This window comes from Myotis daubentonii, chromosome 7 (genome assembly GCF_963259705.1).
Source record: "Myotis daubentonii chromosome 7, mMyoDau2.1, whole genome shotgun sequence".
In the NCBI taxonomy this organism is placed as follows: Eukaryota; Metazoa; Chordata; class Mammalia; order Chiroptera; family Vespertilionidae; genus Myotis; species Myotis daubentonii.
The window spans coordinates 16982137-17002944 of NC_081846.1; the positions used below are offsets into that span (position 1 = coordinate 16982137).

Sequence of the window (20808 nt, forward strand, 5' to 3'; positions counted from 1 at the left end):
CATACTGATGTGTGTATGTATATATACATATATCACAACCTCATATTTTCAAAAAGATTTATTTTTCCAGTATTTCAATTAGAGACTGAACTGTCATAAGGTCCATATACTAGTTAATGGATCCTGTGCATCATCTCAAGTAATCTTTACACCAATCTTACTAGGTTTAAAAATTCCCAGTTTAAAAATTACCATTATCATCTCATTTTACAGATACCAAACATGGCAGAGCCAATACTGAGAGCCAGGCTTTCATGTTCAAGAACCCCGGCTCTTTATCTGCACAAAGGTGTACACGTGATTTTTCATAGGAATGATAGGTGAACTGTACTATCAAGTCTCTGTTGCTGGCCTTGATTATCTATGTATTTTTGTCAAAGCTAATCTGAATTAAGTGCATTAATCTGATACTATAGAGAATGGCCTGGGATCCCAGGCAAGTAATAGGATTAAAAATTACCAAATCCCTTTTGTTTAAATGCTGGAAATACTAAGTCAATAATGAGATATTTTGAACAAAAATGAGGCTCTGTAATAACTCTGACCGAAAGTAACCTCACAGGTTGATCTGATCATAAATTCCTAATAGGGCAGGTTGTGGGTGGTCATGCCCCAAGCCTATACAAGTTTGATCTTAGCCTTAAGCAAGCCCTGTCCATTGTGCTTGGGTATGTAGGGTAACTCACCACTGAAATGCCTGAGTAAACCTCTTTTTCAGACCCCTGGGAGGCTTAACCACCCTCAAGGGAACACACGATCTTGTTAACTATCTTGTACCTTGCTTTCTCCCACCTTCATGTAATCTTCCTTATGTTCCCTCCTTAAATCCAGATGTGTAAGAGGGCATGAGGGGGGAGTGGGACACATATATAATACCTTAATCAATAAAGAAAAAGAAAAAGAAGGCACTGTAAAACTGTCATTCTCCAGAACATTTGAGGTTTTGCTTCCTGACATGTCACCAGTTTGGCGTAAATAAACTCAAATTCACTCATAAAAATTCTCTAAAGTTTTCATGTTTTGTATGTTGACAGTACACTATGATTTTGAGCTATACAACCTCATATGGCATTGAAAACCACAAGTGATCAATCACTATGGTTTTAGACTTTTCTCAGTCTCTGTAAATGCCTCTGCCTATGACCTACTGCCATTGGTACCTGTGGCTCTCATGACAGTGAGAAAGAAATCACTTCCCTTCCTGCAAAGGACCAACAAAGTAGAGCTACATATGAAAGCTACCTGGGTCACTTTGAGTGACTTCCCTCCTCCCCTGGGAGGTGTTTTCCCCATCCCCAACATTAAAAGTCCTTGATCTATACAGAAATAATAAATAACACATATTGAGTGATTTATCTCAGTCAGGCATTATTCTATGGACTCATTCAATCTTCACAACCAATTTATGAACTATATTAATATTACTATTTTATATGAAGAAAGTGAGGCTCAGATAAATTAAGGAACTTACCCAAGGTCATACATCTAAAAAATGGTAGAGCCTGGCTTTGACCTCAGAAAGTCTGATCCCAAAGATTGCATATTTAATCACCATACTATACTGCCTCTAACTAGATCAGTGATGGCGAACCTATGACACACGTGTCAGAGGTGACGTGTGAACTCATTTTTTTGATTGATTTTTCTTTGATAAATGGCATTTAAATAATAAAATAAATATCAAAAATATGTCTTTGTTTTACTATGGTTGCAAATATCAAAAAATTTCTATATATGACACGGCAACAGAGTTAAGTTAGGGTTTTTCAAAATGCTGGCATGCCAAGCTCAAAAGGTTCGCCATCACTGAACTAGATGGTTGAAATCATTATTTTTAAAAAAATTAAAACAAATATGAAAGAAAACACCATTTAAAGTTACAGTAAAGAGACTCAAAGACTCAAGGAGGAAAAATTATTTCATGAATATAGGTCCATTCCAATCTAAAATAAGTCTTGACTTAAAAAAACTTTAATTTGGACCTGGGGGTGGAAGATTCTCTCTCTCTTTCTCTCTCTCTCTCTCTCTCTCTCCCTCTCCCTCCCTCTCTCTTTCTCTCTCTCATGTGTGTTGACTTTTGTTTTGTCATAATTTTGGCCTTGTTCCAAACAACTGTTACAAACTAGTCTTGATTGTGCCCAAGTGCCAAAGTGCCACTATTGTATAAATCACCGAAGTCTACCATATACATTGTTTTTTAGAATTTAATTGTCTATTTATTTCATTAAAAAACAAAACTATTGACATAGCACTTATTTGATTGCTTTAAAAATACTTAAAGGCAAATACCATATAAATCTAAACACTATGACTAAATTTAATGACATAAATGGATCTCATAAATATAATATGTAGACAAAGAAGCCAGATGTAAAGAGTACAAACAATGATTCAATTTCTATAATTTATATAGGGTATCCCAAAATTCACCCTATATAAAAGGTGAATTCAAGATTTGAATTTTGCGTGAGCATTAACAACAACAAAAAATAAAAGCCTAATTTTACTTGGTTTATTGAATCAGATTCTAATATATGTTGCCCTTTGATTTCAATCCCTTCAATTTGATAAGCATTACCAAGTACCAATTATGGCCCAGGAGCAGGGACAATGAAGACCACAGCTTTGCATATGTGCCAGCAAAGCCATGGAGGCCATTTACCTGATGTACTATTCCATTCATAACCCTATACTGTATACTTTCTGAATCAATAAATATTTATGATTTTTAATTAAAAACCTGTGTTTTCTATCAAAATTACTTCTTGCGTGAATTTTGGGACACCCCATATAAAGTACAGAAATAGCAAAGCTGACCTATGGTGTTAATGTTCAGGACAGCAGTTACCCTTGCCAAGGGGCACAAAAGGGTTTCTGGTTCTGGTACTATTGTGTTTCTTCTTGATCCGCCTGACAGTTACACCAATGTTGCATTTGAAGAAACTCACTGGGATTTACACTTATCTTGATGTACTTTTACATTACATATGCGATATTTCAACACGATGGTTTGCATTAACAATCATTAAGTCATCCAAAACTCTCATTTTGCTAATTATAATTTAGCACTGCTTTTTCTCTTCCAAAAAATACAATAAATGCTTCATAAAGAAAGCAAACAATATTTCTACATAATGTTGTAAAATTACTATTTTCCTATATATGAGTTTTAAATGTCAAATTTATCAAGTTATCATCTATACACAGTAAAAATCATCCTTTTTAATGTACTGGACTATGACTTTTGACAAGCACATACATTCGTGCAACCAGCACTGCTATCAGGATGCAGAACAGTTTCATTATCCCCCCCAGGTTTCCTCATGCCTTTTTGTAGTCAACCTGATGCCTCATTGCCCCAGCCTCTGGTAACACTGGTCGAGTTTCTGTCCTACAATTTGCCTTTTTCAGAATGCCATATAAATAGAATCATACAGTATGTATTCTTTTAAGCATAGCTTCTTTCATTTAGAGTAATGTTTCTGAGACCCACCCATGTTTGGTGCATGTCAGCAGTTACATCCTTTCTCTTGCTGAGGAGAGTTACAGTGTATGGATATACCATAACTGAAGAACATGTGAGTAATTTCCAGTTTGGAGTGATTCTGAATTAAGCAACTACATTCATACTTAGGTTTTTGTATGTGTGTGAGTGACACATTTTGTTTTTAAATCCCACCTTGTACTTTTACCTTCACAAAATATTTTATTTGTTGCCTTTAATCTATGGTAATTCTGATATCTAGAGCTTATACCAATCAGTTCAAAATAATATAAAATCAGAAAGTGAATCAAATAACAAACATCTTATAAAAATACATCAACTTTTACAAATTCCTCCCTTAAAATATTTCTTTTTAAAGTTATCTACAGAATTGAGAATGAACTATTTTATAAAAGTGCTGACTTAATTCAAAATTAGTTAATTCTGTTTGATTGTATAAAATTTAGAATAATTATATTACTAATTTGGATTTGAAGTCATAATCAATGAAGTGAGAAGAGGTAAGAAATGTGGCTTGAAAAGTAAAGTGTTATATGTCTTCCTAATTCCCTAATTTAACATATTATAAACTTCACCCAACTGGTTAGTACTTTTCATCCATGATAATTGGGATAATTTGAGTGACAAAATGGAAACATGGTAGATGTTACCTAGCATGTTGTGGTAAAGTGGAATGGCCCGTCCAAGGGTAGTAAATGCAGTCATGACTAGTGGGACCGCTACACCTGCAGGCAATTACAGAACAGAAAACATCATTCTCCATTCACAGTGACATGCACACACATGCACCGGTGCTCACACATGGAGCCTCCAGGAAGAACATGGGAAGAAAGCACACCAAGTACCTATCCATCAGGCCGATGCAGTCTTCAATACTTGAGCCTATGCACCTGCAGAAGATCCAAATTTTAAAAATACAAGGAAAAAATTAGTCATTTAAAAAAATCAATAAGATAAATACCAATTGTGTGAAATTCTTAATTATAGTTATTAGACAATTTTGGAACACCATGAATTTAAAGGCAATGAGTATATTATTGCTGCACGGATACACAGGAATAAATTGCAAATACCACCCACGTAGAATGCAAAGAAATATATCCACAGAAAAGGACATTTTGCTATATTTTGTGGGTAGTTTCCAAACGCATATTGCTCATTTCTAATACTTTCTACTCATTTGCATCGTTCATGATTATATGTCTTGATGAATAACTTGATATTTCCATGGCAATAATTGGTTTCATGCATACAGTTTCATCTAAAAGCTCTTCAATTTATGTAAACACAAAGTCAATAAAAAAGGAAACATATACTATTGAATATCATATAATAACCTGATGCTTAATACTCATTAAAGATTGACTTTGGCAGAAAGTGAGTTAACATTCTTTAATGCTAGTCTCATAGATATTTTACATAATCACATTATTCCATTCCTTGGCTGTGACTGTCTTTATAACATACTTATCTTTAAACATGAATTCATTTAAAAAGCAAATTAACTGGTTTCACCATATTACCGTTTATCTTGACACTCTTTTTTCAAAGAGCAGTGCCATAACAGGCAAACAAAAACTGGTTTAAACTGCCAAAATATTTAATGTAAAAAATAACAAATAAATTAATCCTCTCCAAGGAAATGAATATGTTTAGACTCAGGTAACTAAAAATACACTGAGATTAACATTTACTAGTAAGTGAAATAATATAAGTACACAAAATTACAGTCCCTATAATTTCATTTTGATGTATTCTAGAAATATTCTTTTTCCATTTTCCAATGTACTTGAATTGCTTTTCTTTCTGTTTTCCCCCATCAAAGACAAATAGCTCCAGTGCATTATCAAGATTCCTCATACAGCGATGATTTATAGAACTGTCTAATTCAGTGATAATGAAAATGACTTTTTCCAAACTAAAATTTCTTAAACAGAAAAAGAAGTTGATGTTAAAATCACTGTATAATGAATAACAAATGTATCGTGCATAAAGCCAGACTGTCCATTATATTTTTAAATAACAAAACATTGGTGAACTATTATTACTATGCCCAACAATAATTATGTCACTATTTTCCTGTTTCAAAAATATATTATAACATTCAGACTAGGTAAAAATTTGAATTGGTTTGTTTTTGTTTTGAGGATTGTTTTTGAGAAGTCAGACATTTTTTTAACATACAGGTATATGGGAAACACATTATAAAAAGTTTTTTTAATATGAAAATAAATAAATAGAGCACAGAGTTTTGAATTGATACCATAATCTGTAATTAAAACCTTTTCTGAAAATGGAAAATTAACTAATTTAAAAGCTTCCAAATTGTCTTATCATGGTTTCTTCTTATTCAAGTCTGAAGAACTTATTTTTTTGAAGTGCCTATTATATTTTCTTCAAAATGTTACTTTTAAATATACAGCATTGTCATTTTGGAAAATTAATAGTGTACTTATTTCCGAATGAGAATTTGAAAGCTATGGTTAGTTTGTAATCTATGTCTTTTTTTTAAAAAAATTCTCATCTGAGGTTATTTGTCATTGATATTATAGAGAGAGTGGGAGAGAGAGGGAAAGGTAGAGAAAAATATCAATGTAAGAGGAACACATTGGTTGCTTCCTGCACGCCAGGGCCGAGGCTTGGGAGAAGCCTGAAACAGAGGTAGATGTCCTTTACTGGAATCAAACCCAGGACCCTTTGATCTACAGGCTGGTGCTCTATCCACTGAGCCAAACCGGCTAGGGCTGTAATCTATATCTTTATAATAATCTTTGAAAAATAGGAAAATATTTCAAAGTGAAATTAAACTTGAGGAAAAAGTGTGAATAATGAAAAATCATTCACTCATTAAAAACAAAACAAAATTGTGTTGCATGCCTAATCAGCATTCCTACCATTTTAGGATCTCGAGGTGGAAAAAGAAAAGATGAGTTAGACATTTGCCTCTTTGTAATGAGCTCACAAGTTTTTTAAAAATATGCTTCCATTGATCTCAGAGAACAAGGGAGAGGGAGAGAGAGAGAGAAACATCAATGATGAGAAAGAAACATTGATCGGCCACCCTCTGCATGCCCCCCACTGGGGATCGAGCCCGCAACCAGCGCATGTGCCCTTGACTGGAATTGAACCCAGGACCTTTCAGTCTGCAGGCCCATGCTCTATCCACTGAGCCAAACCTGCTAGGGCTGAGCTCACAATTGAATGAAGAGGATAGATGAAGCAGTAGGGACAGGGAAAAGTAGAACCTAGAGCATGCGACAGGAACCAGAATTTGAAGCCTCTTTGTTCAGGCACAGACATTATAAAAAACCACCAGAGGGTTTCAAAGAAGTAGCGAAACTGCTGGCTTGTGTTTTCCATAGATCTCTTTGTGGAGACTGGCCAGTTGGGAGCCAGGAAGACATGCTTGTTATGGAGACTCTTTTAGTCTATTCAAAAGATGATGGACTAAACTAGGAAAATGGTACCTAGGATAGAAGCAGCGGGACAGATTAAAAAAAATATCTCAGAAGGTATGGGGGGAAAAAAGAGAAGTTGATGGCTGATTTTTTGATGAAAGGGGAAGAAAGAGTTAAGAATGACTTATATTTCTAATTTTGAGACCAGTGCCACCGTTAGTGAGAGAATGAGAGAAGAGGATCGTTTTCTTGGGCGTGTTGGGGCAGGAGGAGTTGCTAATTTCAGTTTTGGTACGAACTTAGTGTGGCTCTTCTATAATCCAGCAGGAAATGTTCCTCAGCAGCTAGAAAATGAATCTGTCGCTGGAGGGTGGGGGTAGAGGCTGAAGGCGCAGTGTAATAATCAATTTTGAAATAGCATACAGGAGAAAATTGAAACCATGTAAGTGAATGATATGGCCGAAGAAGAATCTATAAAGTGGAAAAAATAAAAAGCATAGATTGAGACTGAAACTCAAGGAACTTCAATAACTAGTGAGTAAATGACATGCAATGAGCTCATGTCAGAAGCAGGAGGGAAAATAACAGAGTTTAATGAATTAATTACAGCATCCTTGAAGTCCAGTCAGAAGTGAACTCCAGGCAACAGGGTAATCATCAGTGTCAAATGCAAGGAGAGCTCTAGTAAGATAAGAACTACTGACAGTGTTTCAGTTGTCCTTGTTGAGCTCACTAGCATTTAGGTTGTTGTGAATTGAGAAGCTAACTGAAGACAGAGGCAAGGGAAAAGGAAGGAGAGAGAAAGAGGGGACAGGACATGTGCTAAAGAAAATTTGTTGAGAGACTTGTGTAGGATGTTTGAGAGTTAAACATATTTATAAGCTGAGGGGATAAGAAACAGTGGAAGACAAAGAAGAATGAGGGCTTGGCTGAAGTGGTACTATCCTTTCTCAATATGAGTCAATGTGTATTTAAAGATGTATATTCTATTTCAACTCTGTACTTTATATAAACAACTAGTTAGCACAGTAAGGATATGGAATGATATGACTTTCAATAAAATTAGTGTTCTACAGTAGAACATTTATGGAAATATCAGAAAGAGAAATTATGACATATCAGCATAACATTATAAAATATCTGGAATTTCAAATATTGAGCTGTTTAATATTTGCCAGTAACATAGTTGAGATTTTTTTAAAAAAAATCTTTATTGTTAATATATTTTCATAAAATATCCAAATTCTTAAATGAAAATGGAGGAATATTTAAAAATTAAAATAGTGTAGACAATAATTCCACAACAGCTTGTCTTTCCTCCTCTCCATCAACAGAAATTATTTCACTAAATTTAAAAATATAAAAAAGAATTAATAATAAAGAGTAAGACATAGATTAAATTTAATAATATGAAATCATGCCTCTAATACTAACAGACATTTAATAAAGTTTTTAAAAAATGCCCTTATGAAACATAAATATCCCAGTCCATGTCTAAAAACCAAATTAAATTGACATTTATCCTGGACTAGCGGCGCTAGTGAGGAAACAATAATCCCTGTCCTTATGGTCATTTAATTACATAGTAAATTTAGTTTACAAGTCCTCTTTAAAGATTTCTATCTGGCTGATTTCAAATATGAAAATCGTCCCTAAGATTTAAATTGTTGCTCATCATTACAAAATGTGGGCAAAAGTCTCTAAAAGACAGATTTAAACTGTTGAAAATAAAAATTCACTGTGCCTTCCTAGTGGTCCAGAGCTGTCTTGCCTATTTTTGAAGTTGGCTAACACTCACTATATCTGATGCCCGGCAGGTGTTCAATGAGAAAAGACTGCTAAACTACAGTCCTTTAGTCAAGACAAAAAGAGACAACATTATTGTTTTCTTTTCTCTAGGAATATTAGTGAGAATCTCCTGACAGGTGCTAAATGGATCACCTACTTTTAAGAAAGTATCTAAAGAACTTATTAGAGCCAATTTATCTAATGCACTTCTAGAGTAGTAAATGTGCTTTCAAGGTATTAAACAGATAATTTCATTTTCAGAAAATCATTAAACAGTATTCAAAGGAAGAAGTTTCCTTCTTAAAAAAATATAAGTGATTTGAAAGACTACGTCCATTAACTTTGTTCTTGAATGACCTGGCTGACACAATATTGGCATATGAAAGAAACGCTGTTTTCCAAAGTGGAGCTGGCCTGGTGGGCTCACACTTCCTCATAGGGTAGTAATTACAAGTGTTTCGGAATAAAAATAGTCACTCGTCCCATCATGCCCCTGCCCTTGCGATCTGTGTGGGCTGCGCAGAGCACTCCACTGCTTCAGCGACAGATCTCAAAGCACAGGGCTTCCCAGCAGTGCTGTACAGAGGGGACTCAGGAAGCACATTTCTAAATTCTGTTGTGTGGCTGGGGCCACAGAACTTTCATGAAGTGAGTGAACCCCGATCACATGGAGGCTATCAGGAAAACAAACAAACAAACAAACAAACAAACAAAACAGCACTTAACTAAATAAAAGCAAAACCAGAAATCCTTCAGTCGCTCATTACAGAGCCCATGTACCTTGGAAGATGCCAGGGAGTATTCTATTCAAGTTCTGTGTCCCCACCATTCTGTAGCAGTGAATTTAAAGACATCTTTCCATTTACTGGGAGTTCCCAAATGATCTGGCCACATTTGTTCCCTATTACACCTGCCTACTCCCTTTTGGCTGGCATCCACCTTTTGTTGTTGTAGTAAATTGATATCTTCATTGTCTCTCCTTCTACTTCCCCCCATGATATGTGTCTTCTTTTATTGTATAATCATGATTTAAAGGGGCCGAGGGGAAGACACACCAGTGACACACGCAGACTGGGGCTCTGTGATCTCACTTTCATTTCCCTAATGGCTTCCTTGTAATTAGATTCGCAAAAACAGCAAAAGGCCTCCTTTTGAATGGCAACAGCTGTTGACATCAACATTATATTAAATAATTTACTGGTTTAATTTTAGCCGCAAAACAATAAAACCCTCTTGTGGATGATTATTTTAGCGGCAAAGTTTTCCCTTTCAGTTGCTGGTGCTTCTGCTCCAGCGGTACCAGTCGTTTCTTCATGAAATACTCTTAACCCACGCGTGCCAAAAACTCACCAGGGGAGCAGTTTACGCCTTCTAGTTTCCTAGAAGTACAGTATCTGTGTGACTACTTCAGTGCCCTCACCCTGTGTGCTTATATCTAAACCAGTGAGTGGCATTAGCTCTTCCAAGCTGAATTTGAATTTGAATGGCACAATATGGCATTACCTTTGAGGACCTGCCATTTCACAGAGTGACTTAAACTGATTTCTTGACCTGAAGGAAATGGTAGCAGCATCTGCAAATTAATGCTTTCTTGGCAGAAGATAATGTTGTTTGCTTCACTTCTCCAACATCCCCTAACAGCTAGCCCTTAATCTGGTAGAAAATCTCTTTATGGAATCTCATGCTTTCCTGCCAGAAATAATGTAACCAAGCTAATTCTCAACAAGTGGATGCGTTTGTACATGTGTGTGCACATGGGTATGGGCACTCACAAGAGAGATGAGGTTTTATGGACAGAAAGGAGATAGAGCATGTGAAACTGCTCTCAACTCTAAAATTATTCACATTCTGGAGAAAAGAAAAAGAAAATATCTTACTAGCATAGATTTGTTGAAAAAAAAATAGTTGTTGGGGTTTGTTAGGTAACTGACATTATTTCCATTATAGTGAAGTACTTTTCTTCTTTCTGTAAAATGTCTTTGTTATTCAACCATTATCAGTATCAAAGATAAATCTACTTTTTATTTATTTTATGACATCTTTTTGAAAAACAGAAAAATGTGTGTCCATCTTTGAATTGTCCTACATCAAACAAACAAACAAACATTTCTCAGTTATAGGTTAACCTGTAACACAATTATTTTCAAAAAAAGCACTCGTAATTTTATTAAAACACACATTACTAAGTTCCCTTTTTTTTTCTGCCCCTACTACTTTTGCTTATATCTTGTTGATGGAGTAATCCAAGGCAGTATTTACCAGAGAGAGCTAACCTTACTTTAAACTGGTTGTAACAACAAAGAAACAGAAACAGAAAACCTCTGCTGAAGATTTACTAAGCACACATCTTAAAAGTATGATTACTATCTTGTCTTTTCTGATAACTTCAATCTCCTGTAAGTTTGAAAGAATTTTCACACTCCATACAAAGTACACCCGACACCAGCTTCATGAAGACGTCAATAAAACAGTGCTGGTTAAATGGAAATATTTCAAAGGGTATGCATTTGCTTCCTTAAACCATTCTCTTAGAAAGGATTTTTCTTAAAGTCAACACGTTAAATATAAAGATGAATAGAATTTTGTATGAGAACACTACACATTTTGTAGCCTGTGTCCGGGATGCAGGCATGGGCGTGGGCCTTTGGATTAGCAATACACACAAGCCGGGGTCCCTGTCAGCCCATGCTTACCCCTGCGTGCAGTTGGGGTGGCAGGGGTGGCACTCCCGGTCCTGATCGGCATACTTGAAAATGAAACTGTTTGCCCCCTGTAAGCCATCTGGACATTTTTCCACACAGTTTGGGCCATCCTTAAAATGGGAGCACTTTGTACAGTTGTCAGGTCCCTGAAATGTGAAAAACAAAATAAAGTAAAATAAACAAAGAGAAATAGGTGCCATTTACTCTGAAATGTATTCAGTTGGCTTAGATACCGAGACTTGAGTGGGCGGTCAATACACCTCGATGGAATTGGGGAACATTTCCAGTAATAAAAATGGGGATGTAGCTCTTGTAGCTTTTTCGATCAGCAACATTTCCCAAGGACTTTTCCAGAACACCAGTATTTTCATGATTCAGGAAATCATGACTGCTGAGGTTCAATCAAACACCTGTCTATATCTCTATTTTGATGTGAGACTTAGAGCTTTGGAAAAAACAAATTATCCGATGACACCTAACCCGTATTCAAACTGAAGAGTTTGCTATTGGAAACGTCTTATTTCCTACCAGAAAAGAATACTTCACATGCTTCCAATTTTAACACCTGCTCATGGGTACTTAGGCACGTAATGCCTTCTATTATACAAAATCATTTACTGTGCAAGTAGGCTCAGTGGCATGACTTATTGTACAAGACAAGAGACATGCTGATGTCTGCTTGCAGAACACAAGAATATAACTTACTATGAGTAAATTAGGCAGCTACAGTGTCAACTAGAAATTATTTTTCTATAAATTGTAATGCAAAATAATATCCATGTAAATCAAAAGTTATAAAAATTATGAAACTAAAATTAAATTCACATTTAAACTTTAAGTACACTAGAATAAGACAAATTGTTTTGTGTTTATTGTTTTCAAGTATCTCAACTATTTCATTGTGTTATCATTATACAAATCCTGATATCCTAAGCTGAATTAACTATAAAATTTCTTTCTTGGCAAATCTCAATAGAAATGAAATGTACTGTTTCTCCACCTCATTTCAATTAAAAAGAGATTTAAAGAAATATATGTATGTCTAACGCTTATTCTTTTATCATTATATTCCTAAAGCTTTTAAGAACCTAGGTTCAGTGAATGAACTAAAATGCAATAACATAAAACATAGGTGAAGGCAATATTCTTCCTTATCTCTGATTTTAAGCTACCCCTGTACTCAATAAATTAGACAGACGACTATAAGATAGACCACATCCTGAAGGAAACAATGCATTTTTTTCTCAGTGACAATGTTTATCCCAAGTAGCAATTGTAAGATACAAAACTGCTTTTCACCAGTAACCAATTCTCTTCCACTTCCAGTTACATGGAATCTTGAAATTCTCTTCTCACCAGAGGTAAGGTATATTTTGCTTTGCACAATGAAATTAAATAGCAGGCATTTCTAGAACTGACTATGCTAAACTCTTCAACCTTCTCTTTTCCTGCTTCTGTGATGCAGGGACACCATGTAATAACAGAATGATTTAAATAAACTAATAAACTAATTATTTACTAGAATAATTTATGCCATAGGAGCCAGCATGAGGAATATAAAGAGCATGGAATTCTCTAGCAGTCTGACATGGTCAGAGAAGATGGCAAATTCTTGATTACTCTAAATATGCATTTCCAAAGTGTCAGTCTCTCTAAAAGAGATTTTATTATTCTATGACTCATGGTGTCTGAATATGTTAGTTTTAAAAGAAGTCTTATATCAATATATCTTTAATAACCCATTATGAAACTTTATTTCCCTGTGTTTGTTCATGACATTCTTTACAAAATCTCTATTTCCCATGCTGTGGATAAAATATATTTTCCATTACTACCCTTAGTGGCTGCATATGCCCTTTGCATACATACTTAGGGATCATTAAGTATTAAACTGTCTTTTAGACTGGTTCTTCAGGCCAAATCACACCACTTCTTTTTCTCAGAGGTCTGGTTTTTCCAAGTTTTCCACATCCTTCTTTAGATGAAGTTCCAGTACGGCTCTTGGGGTCTAGTGGAAGTTTGGAGGGCTCAATTTTTTTTCTAAGTTAATTAAGTGATGAATGAGCACCGTGGCAGAAAAATTAATAATATTTAATTTTAAAATAAATTCTTATGGAGAAATGTTGAGGCCTTGGCTACAACCAAATGTTGGTCCCTAAGTCATCTACTGAGAGATGACTCAATACACAGATGAACTGGAAATTTGTCTAATAATGGATGGATGTGACACTTCGGAATGACAAACACATACCAATTTCATTAATAAGAAAAAGCCTGAATGTTGGGACTCAAAGGGAAGACTGAAAAGTAATGATCATTTTCTCTGTAAGGCTAATTTCAAACTCTGTATATGTCAATTTACCCATGAAGACCTTCCTGATCCCACACCCTCTACCACACCCTCTCCTAAAATTTACATAGCTCTCTTTCCCTCTCTGCCATAGTATTTATCACACTGCTTAAGACTTTCATTTGTATTTGCCTTCCTCCTTCTTTCAATGGACCTTCACAATGCCATAATAGTTAAATAATTAAACACAGAATGTTATAGTTGACCTCAAAACAACACCAACTTGCACATTTTCAAATCTTTGCATATTTCTGCATTCCAGATTCTTATTCAAAGCATAGCTCAAACATCACTTCTCTATGGCCTGCTTTGATGGCCTACTTCCCATCCCAAAGACAGATTTAGTTTCTCCCTCAACTATGTTCCTATAACAATCCTATATTATAAAAGCCTAATATGCTAAGTGTCCAGTCGAGTTAGTTCTTCAACCCATCAAAGTGCAATATGCTAATGATATGCTAAGGCCACTTAACTGCTTGCTATGACATGCACTGACCACCAGGGGGCAGACACTCCAACTGATAGGTTAGCTTGCTGCTGAGTTCTGGCCAATTGGGACTGAGCAAAATGGGCTGGACACACCCTGGAGCCCTCCCATGGTCCCTTCCCAGCAGGCCAACCTTCCGTGTCCTTCCTTGGCCCGATTGTGCACTGGTGGCATCCCTCGGCCTGGCCTGTGCCCTCTCACAACCCAGGACCCCTCAGGGGATATTGGAGAGCCGGTTTCAGCCCGAACCCGCAGGTCAGGCTGAGGGACCCCACTGGTGCACGAATTTGTGCACTGGGCCTCTAATTTATACGTATTTTAGTTTATCAATTATTTTGCTTCAAGCTAATTACTTGTTCATCTCTGTTTTCTTTTTAACACTGTGTAGTCTTCAGGGTCAAATCCATATCTCCTTTTTTAATACATAATCTGGGACTTAAATATTTAAAAAATTGAATTTTTACATATTTTACCTCCATTACCAAACTTAAAAGTCTCTTGAGGGTGAAATATCAGACATGATCCCCCGTTACATGCTACAAATACCTATAGAATGAATGGATAAGCAATACAGCATGACACAAACACTCATACATGAAACTCAATAAGGCAACACAAGCACAGATGTCCTCAGGCTTACCGGTCCATGGCATGTGAGGATGCCATCTTCCATCTTCTCACACTGGGGGTCACACTCCACACAGATGGAGCTGTTCGCAAACTCTCGAAATTCTCTGTGAAAACATCAGCTGCATGAGGTGGTGTAAGCAAACAAGCTGTCAATTTAACAAATGAAGTAACATCTGCTGAAAGTCCTATTGGCAGAGTAAATTCTAGAGTTTGTTTCTCTCTGTGCCAGGAGCATCAGAATCATTTCCCTGTACATTAAGGAGTAAGTTCTCCATTAGGAGGGAAGATAAACTGCAGCCAGATGGCTCTCCTTGCCCTCCACTGGGTTCAACGATAGACTCATTCAGGAAACCTCTCACTTGTGAGAGATACTGTAGCCATTTCAAAAAATAAAGCAAGTATAACTCTTCTGATGACACAGCAGAACCGTTTTAACTTTTGAAGTGAGGCTATCTCTATAAAATTTTGCTCTTGGTGGAAACTTTGTTTTTTCAAACTCTGAAAGGACTATTGTATTTTTCTTGTTGCTAAGTTGCATGAATGTTCTCCATCCTAGTCCTTCAAATCCCAAGACTGTTTCATTTATTTTTGGTGCAACTTCAAAAAATGCTTTGATTTCTTTTCTTCTTTTAAAAAATCTGCCATGGAGAATTAGAGAAAAGATCCTTTTACGGTAGATTTTATTTTCTCAGATTATTGATCTAATATCACAACTTTTTTTTTCAGTTTAAACTCCTTTTGAAGTAATTCTATATGGCATACAATAAAAATAGTTTAATGGTAACATTCTAAAACTTTCTAATTAAAACCTGGGATGATGATCATACCTCCTCACACCATTATATATTGTGACTATTTGAATATTAAATGGATCCATATAAGTTTGATAATCCATATCTACTCTAAAATGTTCATTTTAATAATTGGTTATCAGTCATGTCCAATATGTTTAAACTATTCTATCCCCACTACTGTGTGAGTGGGTGTGGTACTGGGCAAAGGTAATTTAGAATGTCATTAACAAAACCTGACTAAATATTTATAGCTACTGCATTGTTTTGTGCCTTTGTACTATGAGCTACCATTCCAACCTAATAGCATTGCAAATATCGCAATTATGGATTAATTTGGTGATAAATTTAAATTTATTTTTCCCTTGAGTGAAATATTTCCTTTTTTTCATAGTAAACTATCTCATTTGGTTACTGTAAAGCCTTAATAAATGACAGAAGTCGAAAGCATGTGCTCTATTTTCTTTTGGATAGATTAAGATGACACCTACTCCAAGGCAAAATAATTAAATTTGGTTTTCAAAATGAATAGCATAAATCAATGGCTTAGTTATGTATAAATGCAAATATTTAATTACATGGATTTAACATTTTTAAAGTGCTAGTTTGCCATGGATTAAACGTTTTATGAATTTTCTCATGTTTAAAATTGCAATTAATTGAAACAGATTTTTTTCTTGCATGTTTCATCAACATGAGTGATATAAAATACTTAACTAGGAAATCTGCAGAATATAAAGGGAAAAATGGCCTCCTATTGGGAGGAGTACCTAAACTGTAAAGATAGTCAGAAGCGTTATCTATTTAATGATAGTGCATGACAGTTACAACAAAGCTTGTGTCATCAGCAAATTATTTATTTTGCAAACAGGTTTCTGGGGTGACTAAAGGATTATGGTACTAAATAAAGGTCATAATTTTTGTGATACTAGAACATAGGCCATGCTTATCTATCTCTTCTCTAAAATCTCCTTTCTGGCACACAGAGTTGAATATGATTAACAATTACTACAGCCCTAGCCAGTTGGGCTCAGTGGATAGAGTGTCAGCCTGAGGACCAAAGTTGTCGTGGGTTTGATTCTGGTCAAGGCATGTACCTCGGCTGCAAGATCCTCTTGGCCTAGGCCCTGGTCAGGAGACAACCCATCCACGTGTTTCTCTCACATTGCTATTTCTCTCTGCCTTTCCCTCTCTCTCCCACGCTCTCTCAAACCAATGAAAAAATATCCTGGGGTGAGGATTTAAACAAAAAAATTACTAGAGACCATCTAGCTGCCTTTTCTTCGGTGGACTACATTTCCATTTGTAGGGCTTCTCTGGCTTTCTTCCTTTCTGCTCTCAGAACAGATACTTCTTACAGTTTCTATGACTCTGCTCTCTATTGTTACTGCCTCCATCATTGTTCTTTTTCTTTCTGGTCCACCTTGCCAGAGATTCCCTTTCACTGGAATCTGACCTACGAAATCAGTCTGCTGAGCCTGAGCATTTATTCCTTGTTTTTGATGCTCTGCTCTACATTTTTCAGTTTGTTGGTGTCTGCTATCTTAGCCAATCTTATGATCAATAACAAATACTCTGAAGTCACACCCTTCTCAAATTTAAATCCCAGGATCTAGGCTAATATTTCCAGGCTTTAAATCCCTCAATTTCTCAAAGCTTCAGTTTTTTAGGTAACCTCTGTAAAAAGGAAAAAAAAATGTTTCAATGAGAGGTTGTGATCATTAATGTAAAAATGCCTACAAAGAGCTTAGACAGGCACTCTTTTTGATGTTTCCGTGTTCTTAAAGTTTCAGAAGTGTTTAATCACCGTGCCAGATAAGAAAAATGTAAGATTCCATTGCAATTAACTTTCTCTTTCATTTTGATAGCTTGTGCATTGTAGTTAAGGGTTGCCAAAATATAGTGACTCAAATGATTTGAATTTTGAGTGTTAATAGCCAACAATTGGCTGATTTTCAAGTGCTCTATTTAGGGTTTCTTCTTTTATGAGAATAAACCTCTTTTATAAATAAGAATAAGATTTTGGTAATTGCCATACTGTGTTTGTATTTATTTTTAACAGTTTCTAAGGTGACTTTTCTACCTGACCATTTGGTCAGCTCATATTAATAGACAAAGAAAGAAAATAATGAGTTTTGATGGTCAGAACACTAATAAGATTTTATTATCTATTTCTCAGTTAATAATCACAACTATTTTATGAAGTTGGCACTGTTACTATTCCCATTGCCATATAAGAAAATGGAGTTTACAATGATTAGGTTATTTGTCCAAGGTTGGACATTTCCACTAGAAAGTGATGGTTAGCTTTGAATTCATTTTCCCTCAAATGTTGTTTTAACTACTATGCAATATTGGGAGAAATTATCCACTCCCACAAAACTGGAGATGGGGAAATATAACCTTGTTTGGGCAGACAAGAATTACATCAGATTCTTTTTATTTATTTTTATTTATTTTTTCAAATTAATACTGTGAGTATGATTTTCTAGGGCCCTATTACTATTTCAAAATATATTAAAAGTTTTAAATTTCTTTAATACATTTCATTTAATAACATGGAAAATGGTAAGTTTTCAAAAACAATCAGGTAATTATTGTTTACTCAGGAAACTGGTAATTTTCCTTTACTTAGTTTTCATTTTTTTGCACAATTGAGAGAGAGGGTGATGTATAGATCCACATATTTATCAATTTCATATTTCCGGTAACTTTAAAATGAAATATTTTTTAAAAAGTGATGGCATCTGAAAAGGAAAGAGAATGAACATGATGCCCTGGGTTGTAGTATTGGCTTGGGCTCCCTACAGTGTTATGAGCTTGGCCAGTACTAATTCTACCAGTTCTCAGTGATTATAGGATACTGCTGTAAAAAACATGAATCCTAGAATTCATTACTTCTTTCGAACTGCACATACATATTCAATAAACTTTTACTGTAATATTCACTTAATGGAATTAAAGTCTATTAGTTTCATTTTAGGGGTGTCAATTGCCACCCACAAACAAGCATATTTTAATCTGAGCTACTTTATGTACAGAAAATATATTACTTTCATAAAAATAAAGAACCATGAATACATTTCACTGAGACAAACAGCACACAATTTGTTGTTCATTATCAATTTTATGAGCTGATTGTATCTTGCAAAAATAAGAAGCTGAAATTTTCCTGAAAAACTATTACATTTTAATTTTAAATTTTTATACTTAATTTTCTAATTTTAATCTTTTTCCTCTAAATTGTATGGACAGAATTGAATTTGGTCATCTTTCAAAGAAGAGACATATCATTATTAGTATGATTCAAAATAGTAGACTTAGGAGAGGTTTAGGGTAGAGGGGATCAATAGGGGAAAAAAGGGAAACCACTGTAATACCTCCAACAATAAGATAAACTAAAAAATATATTACTGTTTCAGACATTTTAATTTTTCTTTTATAAAATACAAAATTATAATGTTATTTGGGATCATGAAAACAGTTGCTAAAAATTGGACAATTCATGAGGCAGAAGATGAAATTAAATAAATAAATTCAAAACTGCAATTTTACAAAACTGTTGAAAGTATTCACTGTGAGCAATATAAAAAATTGACTCAGGGACAGTACTAAAAAATGTCTTATCACACTAATGAAGGATAACTATGATGCATGAAATGGCATGTTATGATAAAGGGATTTTATGAGCATGTGAGATGTCATGCAGCAAGGTATATACTAGGCTTTATTATAGTAATAGAAGAAATGTAAAACAGTTTATTTAAATTATTGCTTAGGTTATCTTTAGAAAGTGGCAGGACACTTAGAAAAACCTATTCAACTAGAAATTATGAAGGTAGATTTCTATAAGGCTAAGCAGTTGTCAGAGACATAGAAATGTGTGTCATTCCTAAAATAAAATAAAATAGACATGCAACCTAAATGGAAAACATAAATAAAAGTTATGTATAATTAAAGGTGAACATTAGTAGAAAGTATAAAAATAAAGACTACTGGGACATACAAAAGAAAAGATTGCTTCTAACAATCCTTTTTATAAGGAGAGTAGAAATATATTTTTCAATTTTACTTAAATTTGAATAATTAGTTAATAATTATTTTGTTACATGTTTTTAAAATGTGAATAATATTCAATATATATTTGGACTTGATATTTCCAATAATAATATTTCCTCTTTAAGTAATTATTGTATAAGTTGTCTACTTTATGCAACTAAAGTTCTCCTTAAAAATCTTGGCCTGTATACCCATACTAAAATTTTACAATATTCTTATCACTTTACAATCTGAATCAACCAGTACCTCAAAGGTCAAGAGGTAAAGGTGACATATAAGATGTCTTACCCATCATAGAGGTTACAAGAGTCTATGCAGGTCCTGCCCCTGCTGAAGCGACGGCAGGACAGGCACTGGTCTGGTCCAGGTCCCCAACAGCCATCGCTTGAGCACAGATGGTTACACACCATTCCTTCAGCAGCTGAAAAAAAACACCAAAATCAAGAGGAAATAAACAGAGGCTTGTGTCACAACTTACAATTTTAATATAAATCTTTCTAAGTATAGCTATTTCTGAAGGAGTTTGTTTGAAAAAGATCTATGGCAGACCACTTTGGTGGCCTGTCTAGTCACCATTATTCACACTATTCCCACCTTCTTCCATATTGCAGAGCTTAGTCACTGTGGTTGTATAGCAACATTGTGTTTTTAATAAAAATGAACAAATGTCAGTTGTCTATATCATAACTCTAAGGAGAAGAAGGTGTGATAGAAATTAACCTTCCAGTTAAGGTAAGGAAAAAACCACATCTTTCTCAAGCCAACATTTTGTTCTACAATTACACCAATCTTTTGCCTTCTATTCCATAGGACAGCTTCATGAAGATAACAAATGATACTTGTTATAAAACAAAAATAATATTAAAGGAGCAAATGAGCATGGCTGGTGTTGCTCAATGGTTGAGTGTTGACCCATGAACCAGGAGGTCACAGTTCAACTCCTGGTCAGGGCACATGCCTGGATTGCAGGCCCTATCCCCAGTAGGGGACGTGCAGGAGGTAGCTGATCAATGATTTTCTCTCAGCATTGATATTTGTCTCTCTCCCTCTCCCTTTCTCTCTGAAATCAACAACAACAACAACATATATATGTGTGTA

General features: G+C 35.0%; 1 protein-coding gene across 1 annotated transcript in view; it reads right to left on the reverse strand.

Annotated features, from left to right (window-relative positions):
• Positions 1-20808, reverse strand: part of ERBB4 (erb-b2 receptor tyrosine kinase 4) — a 922327-nt gene that overhangs the window by 231132 nt on the left and 670387 nt on the right. The window contains exons 13-16 of the mRNA XM_059703027.1: positions 19999-20131; positions 14871-14964; positions 11385-11539; positions 4156-4230 (exon numbers count right to left, since the gene is read on the reverse strand). Coding sequence (XP_059559010.1) covers positions 4156-4230; positions 11385-11539; positions 14871-14964; positions 19999-20131 — 457 coding nt within the window. The remainder of the gene's footprint in view (positions 1-4155; positions 4231-11384; positions 11540-14870; positions 14965-19998; positions 20132-20808) is intronic.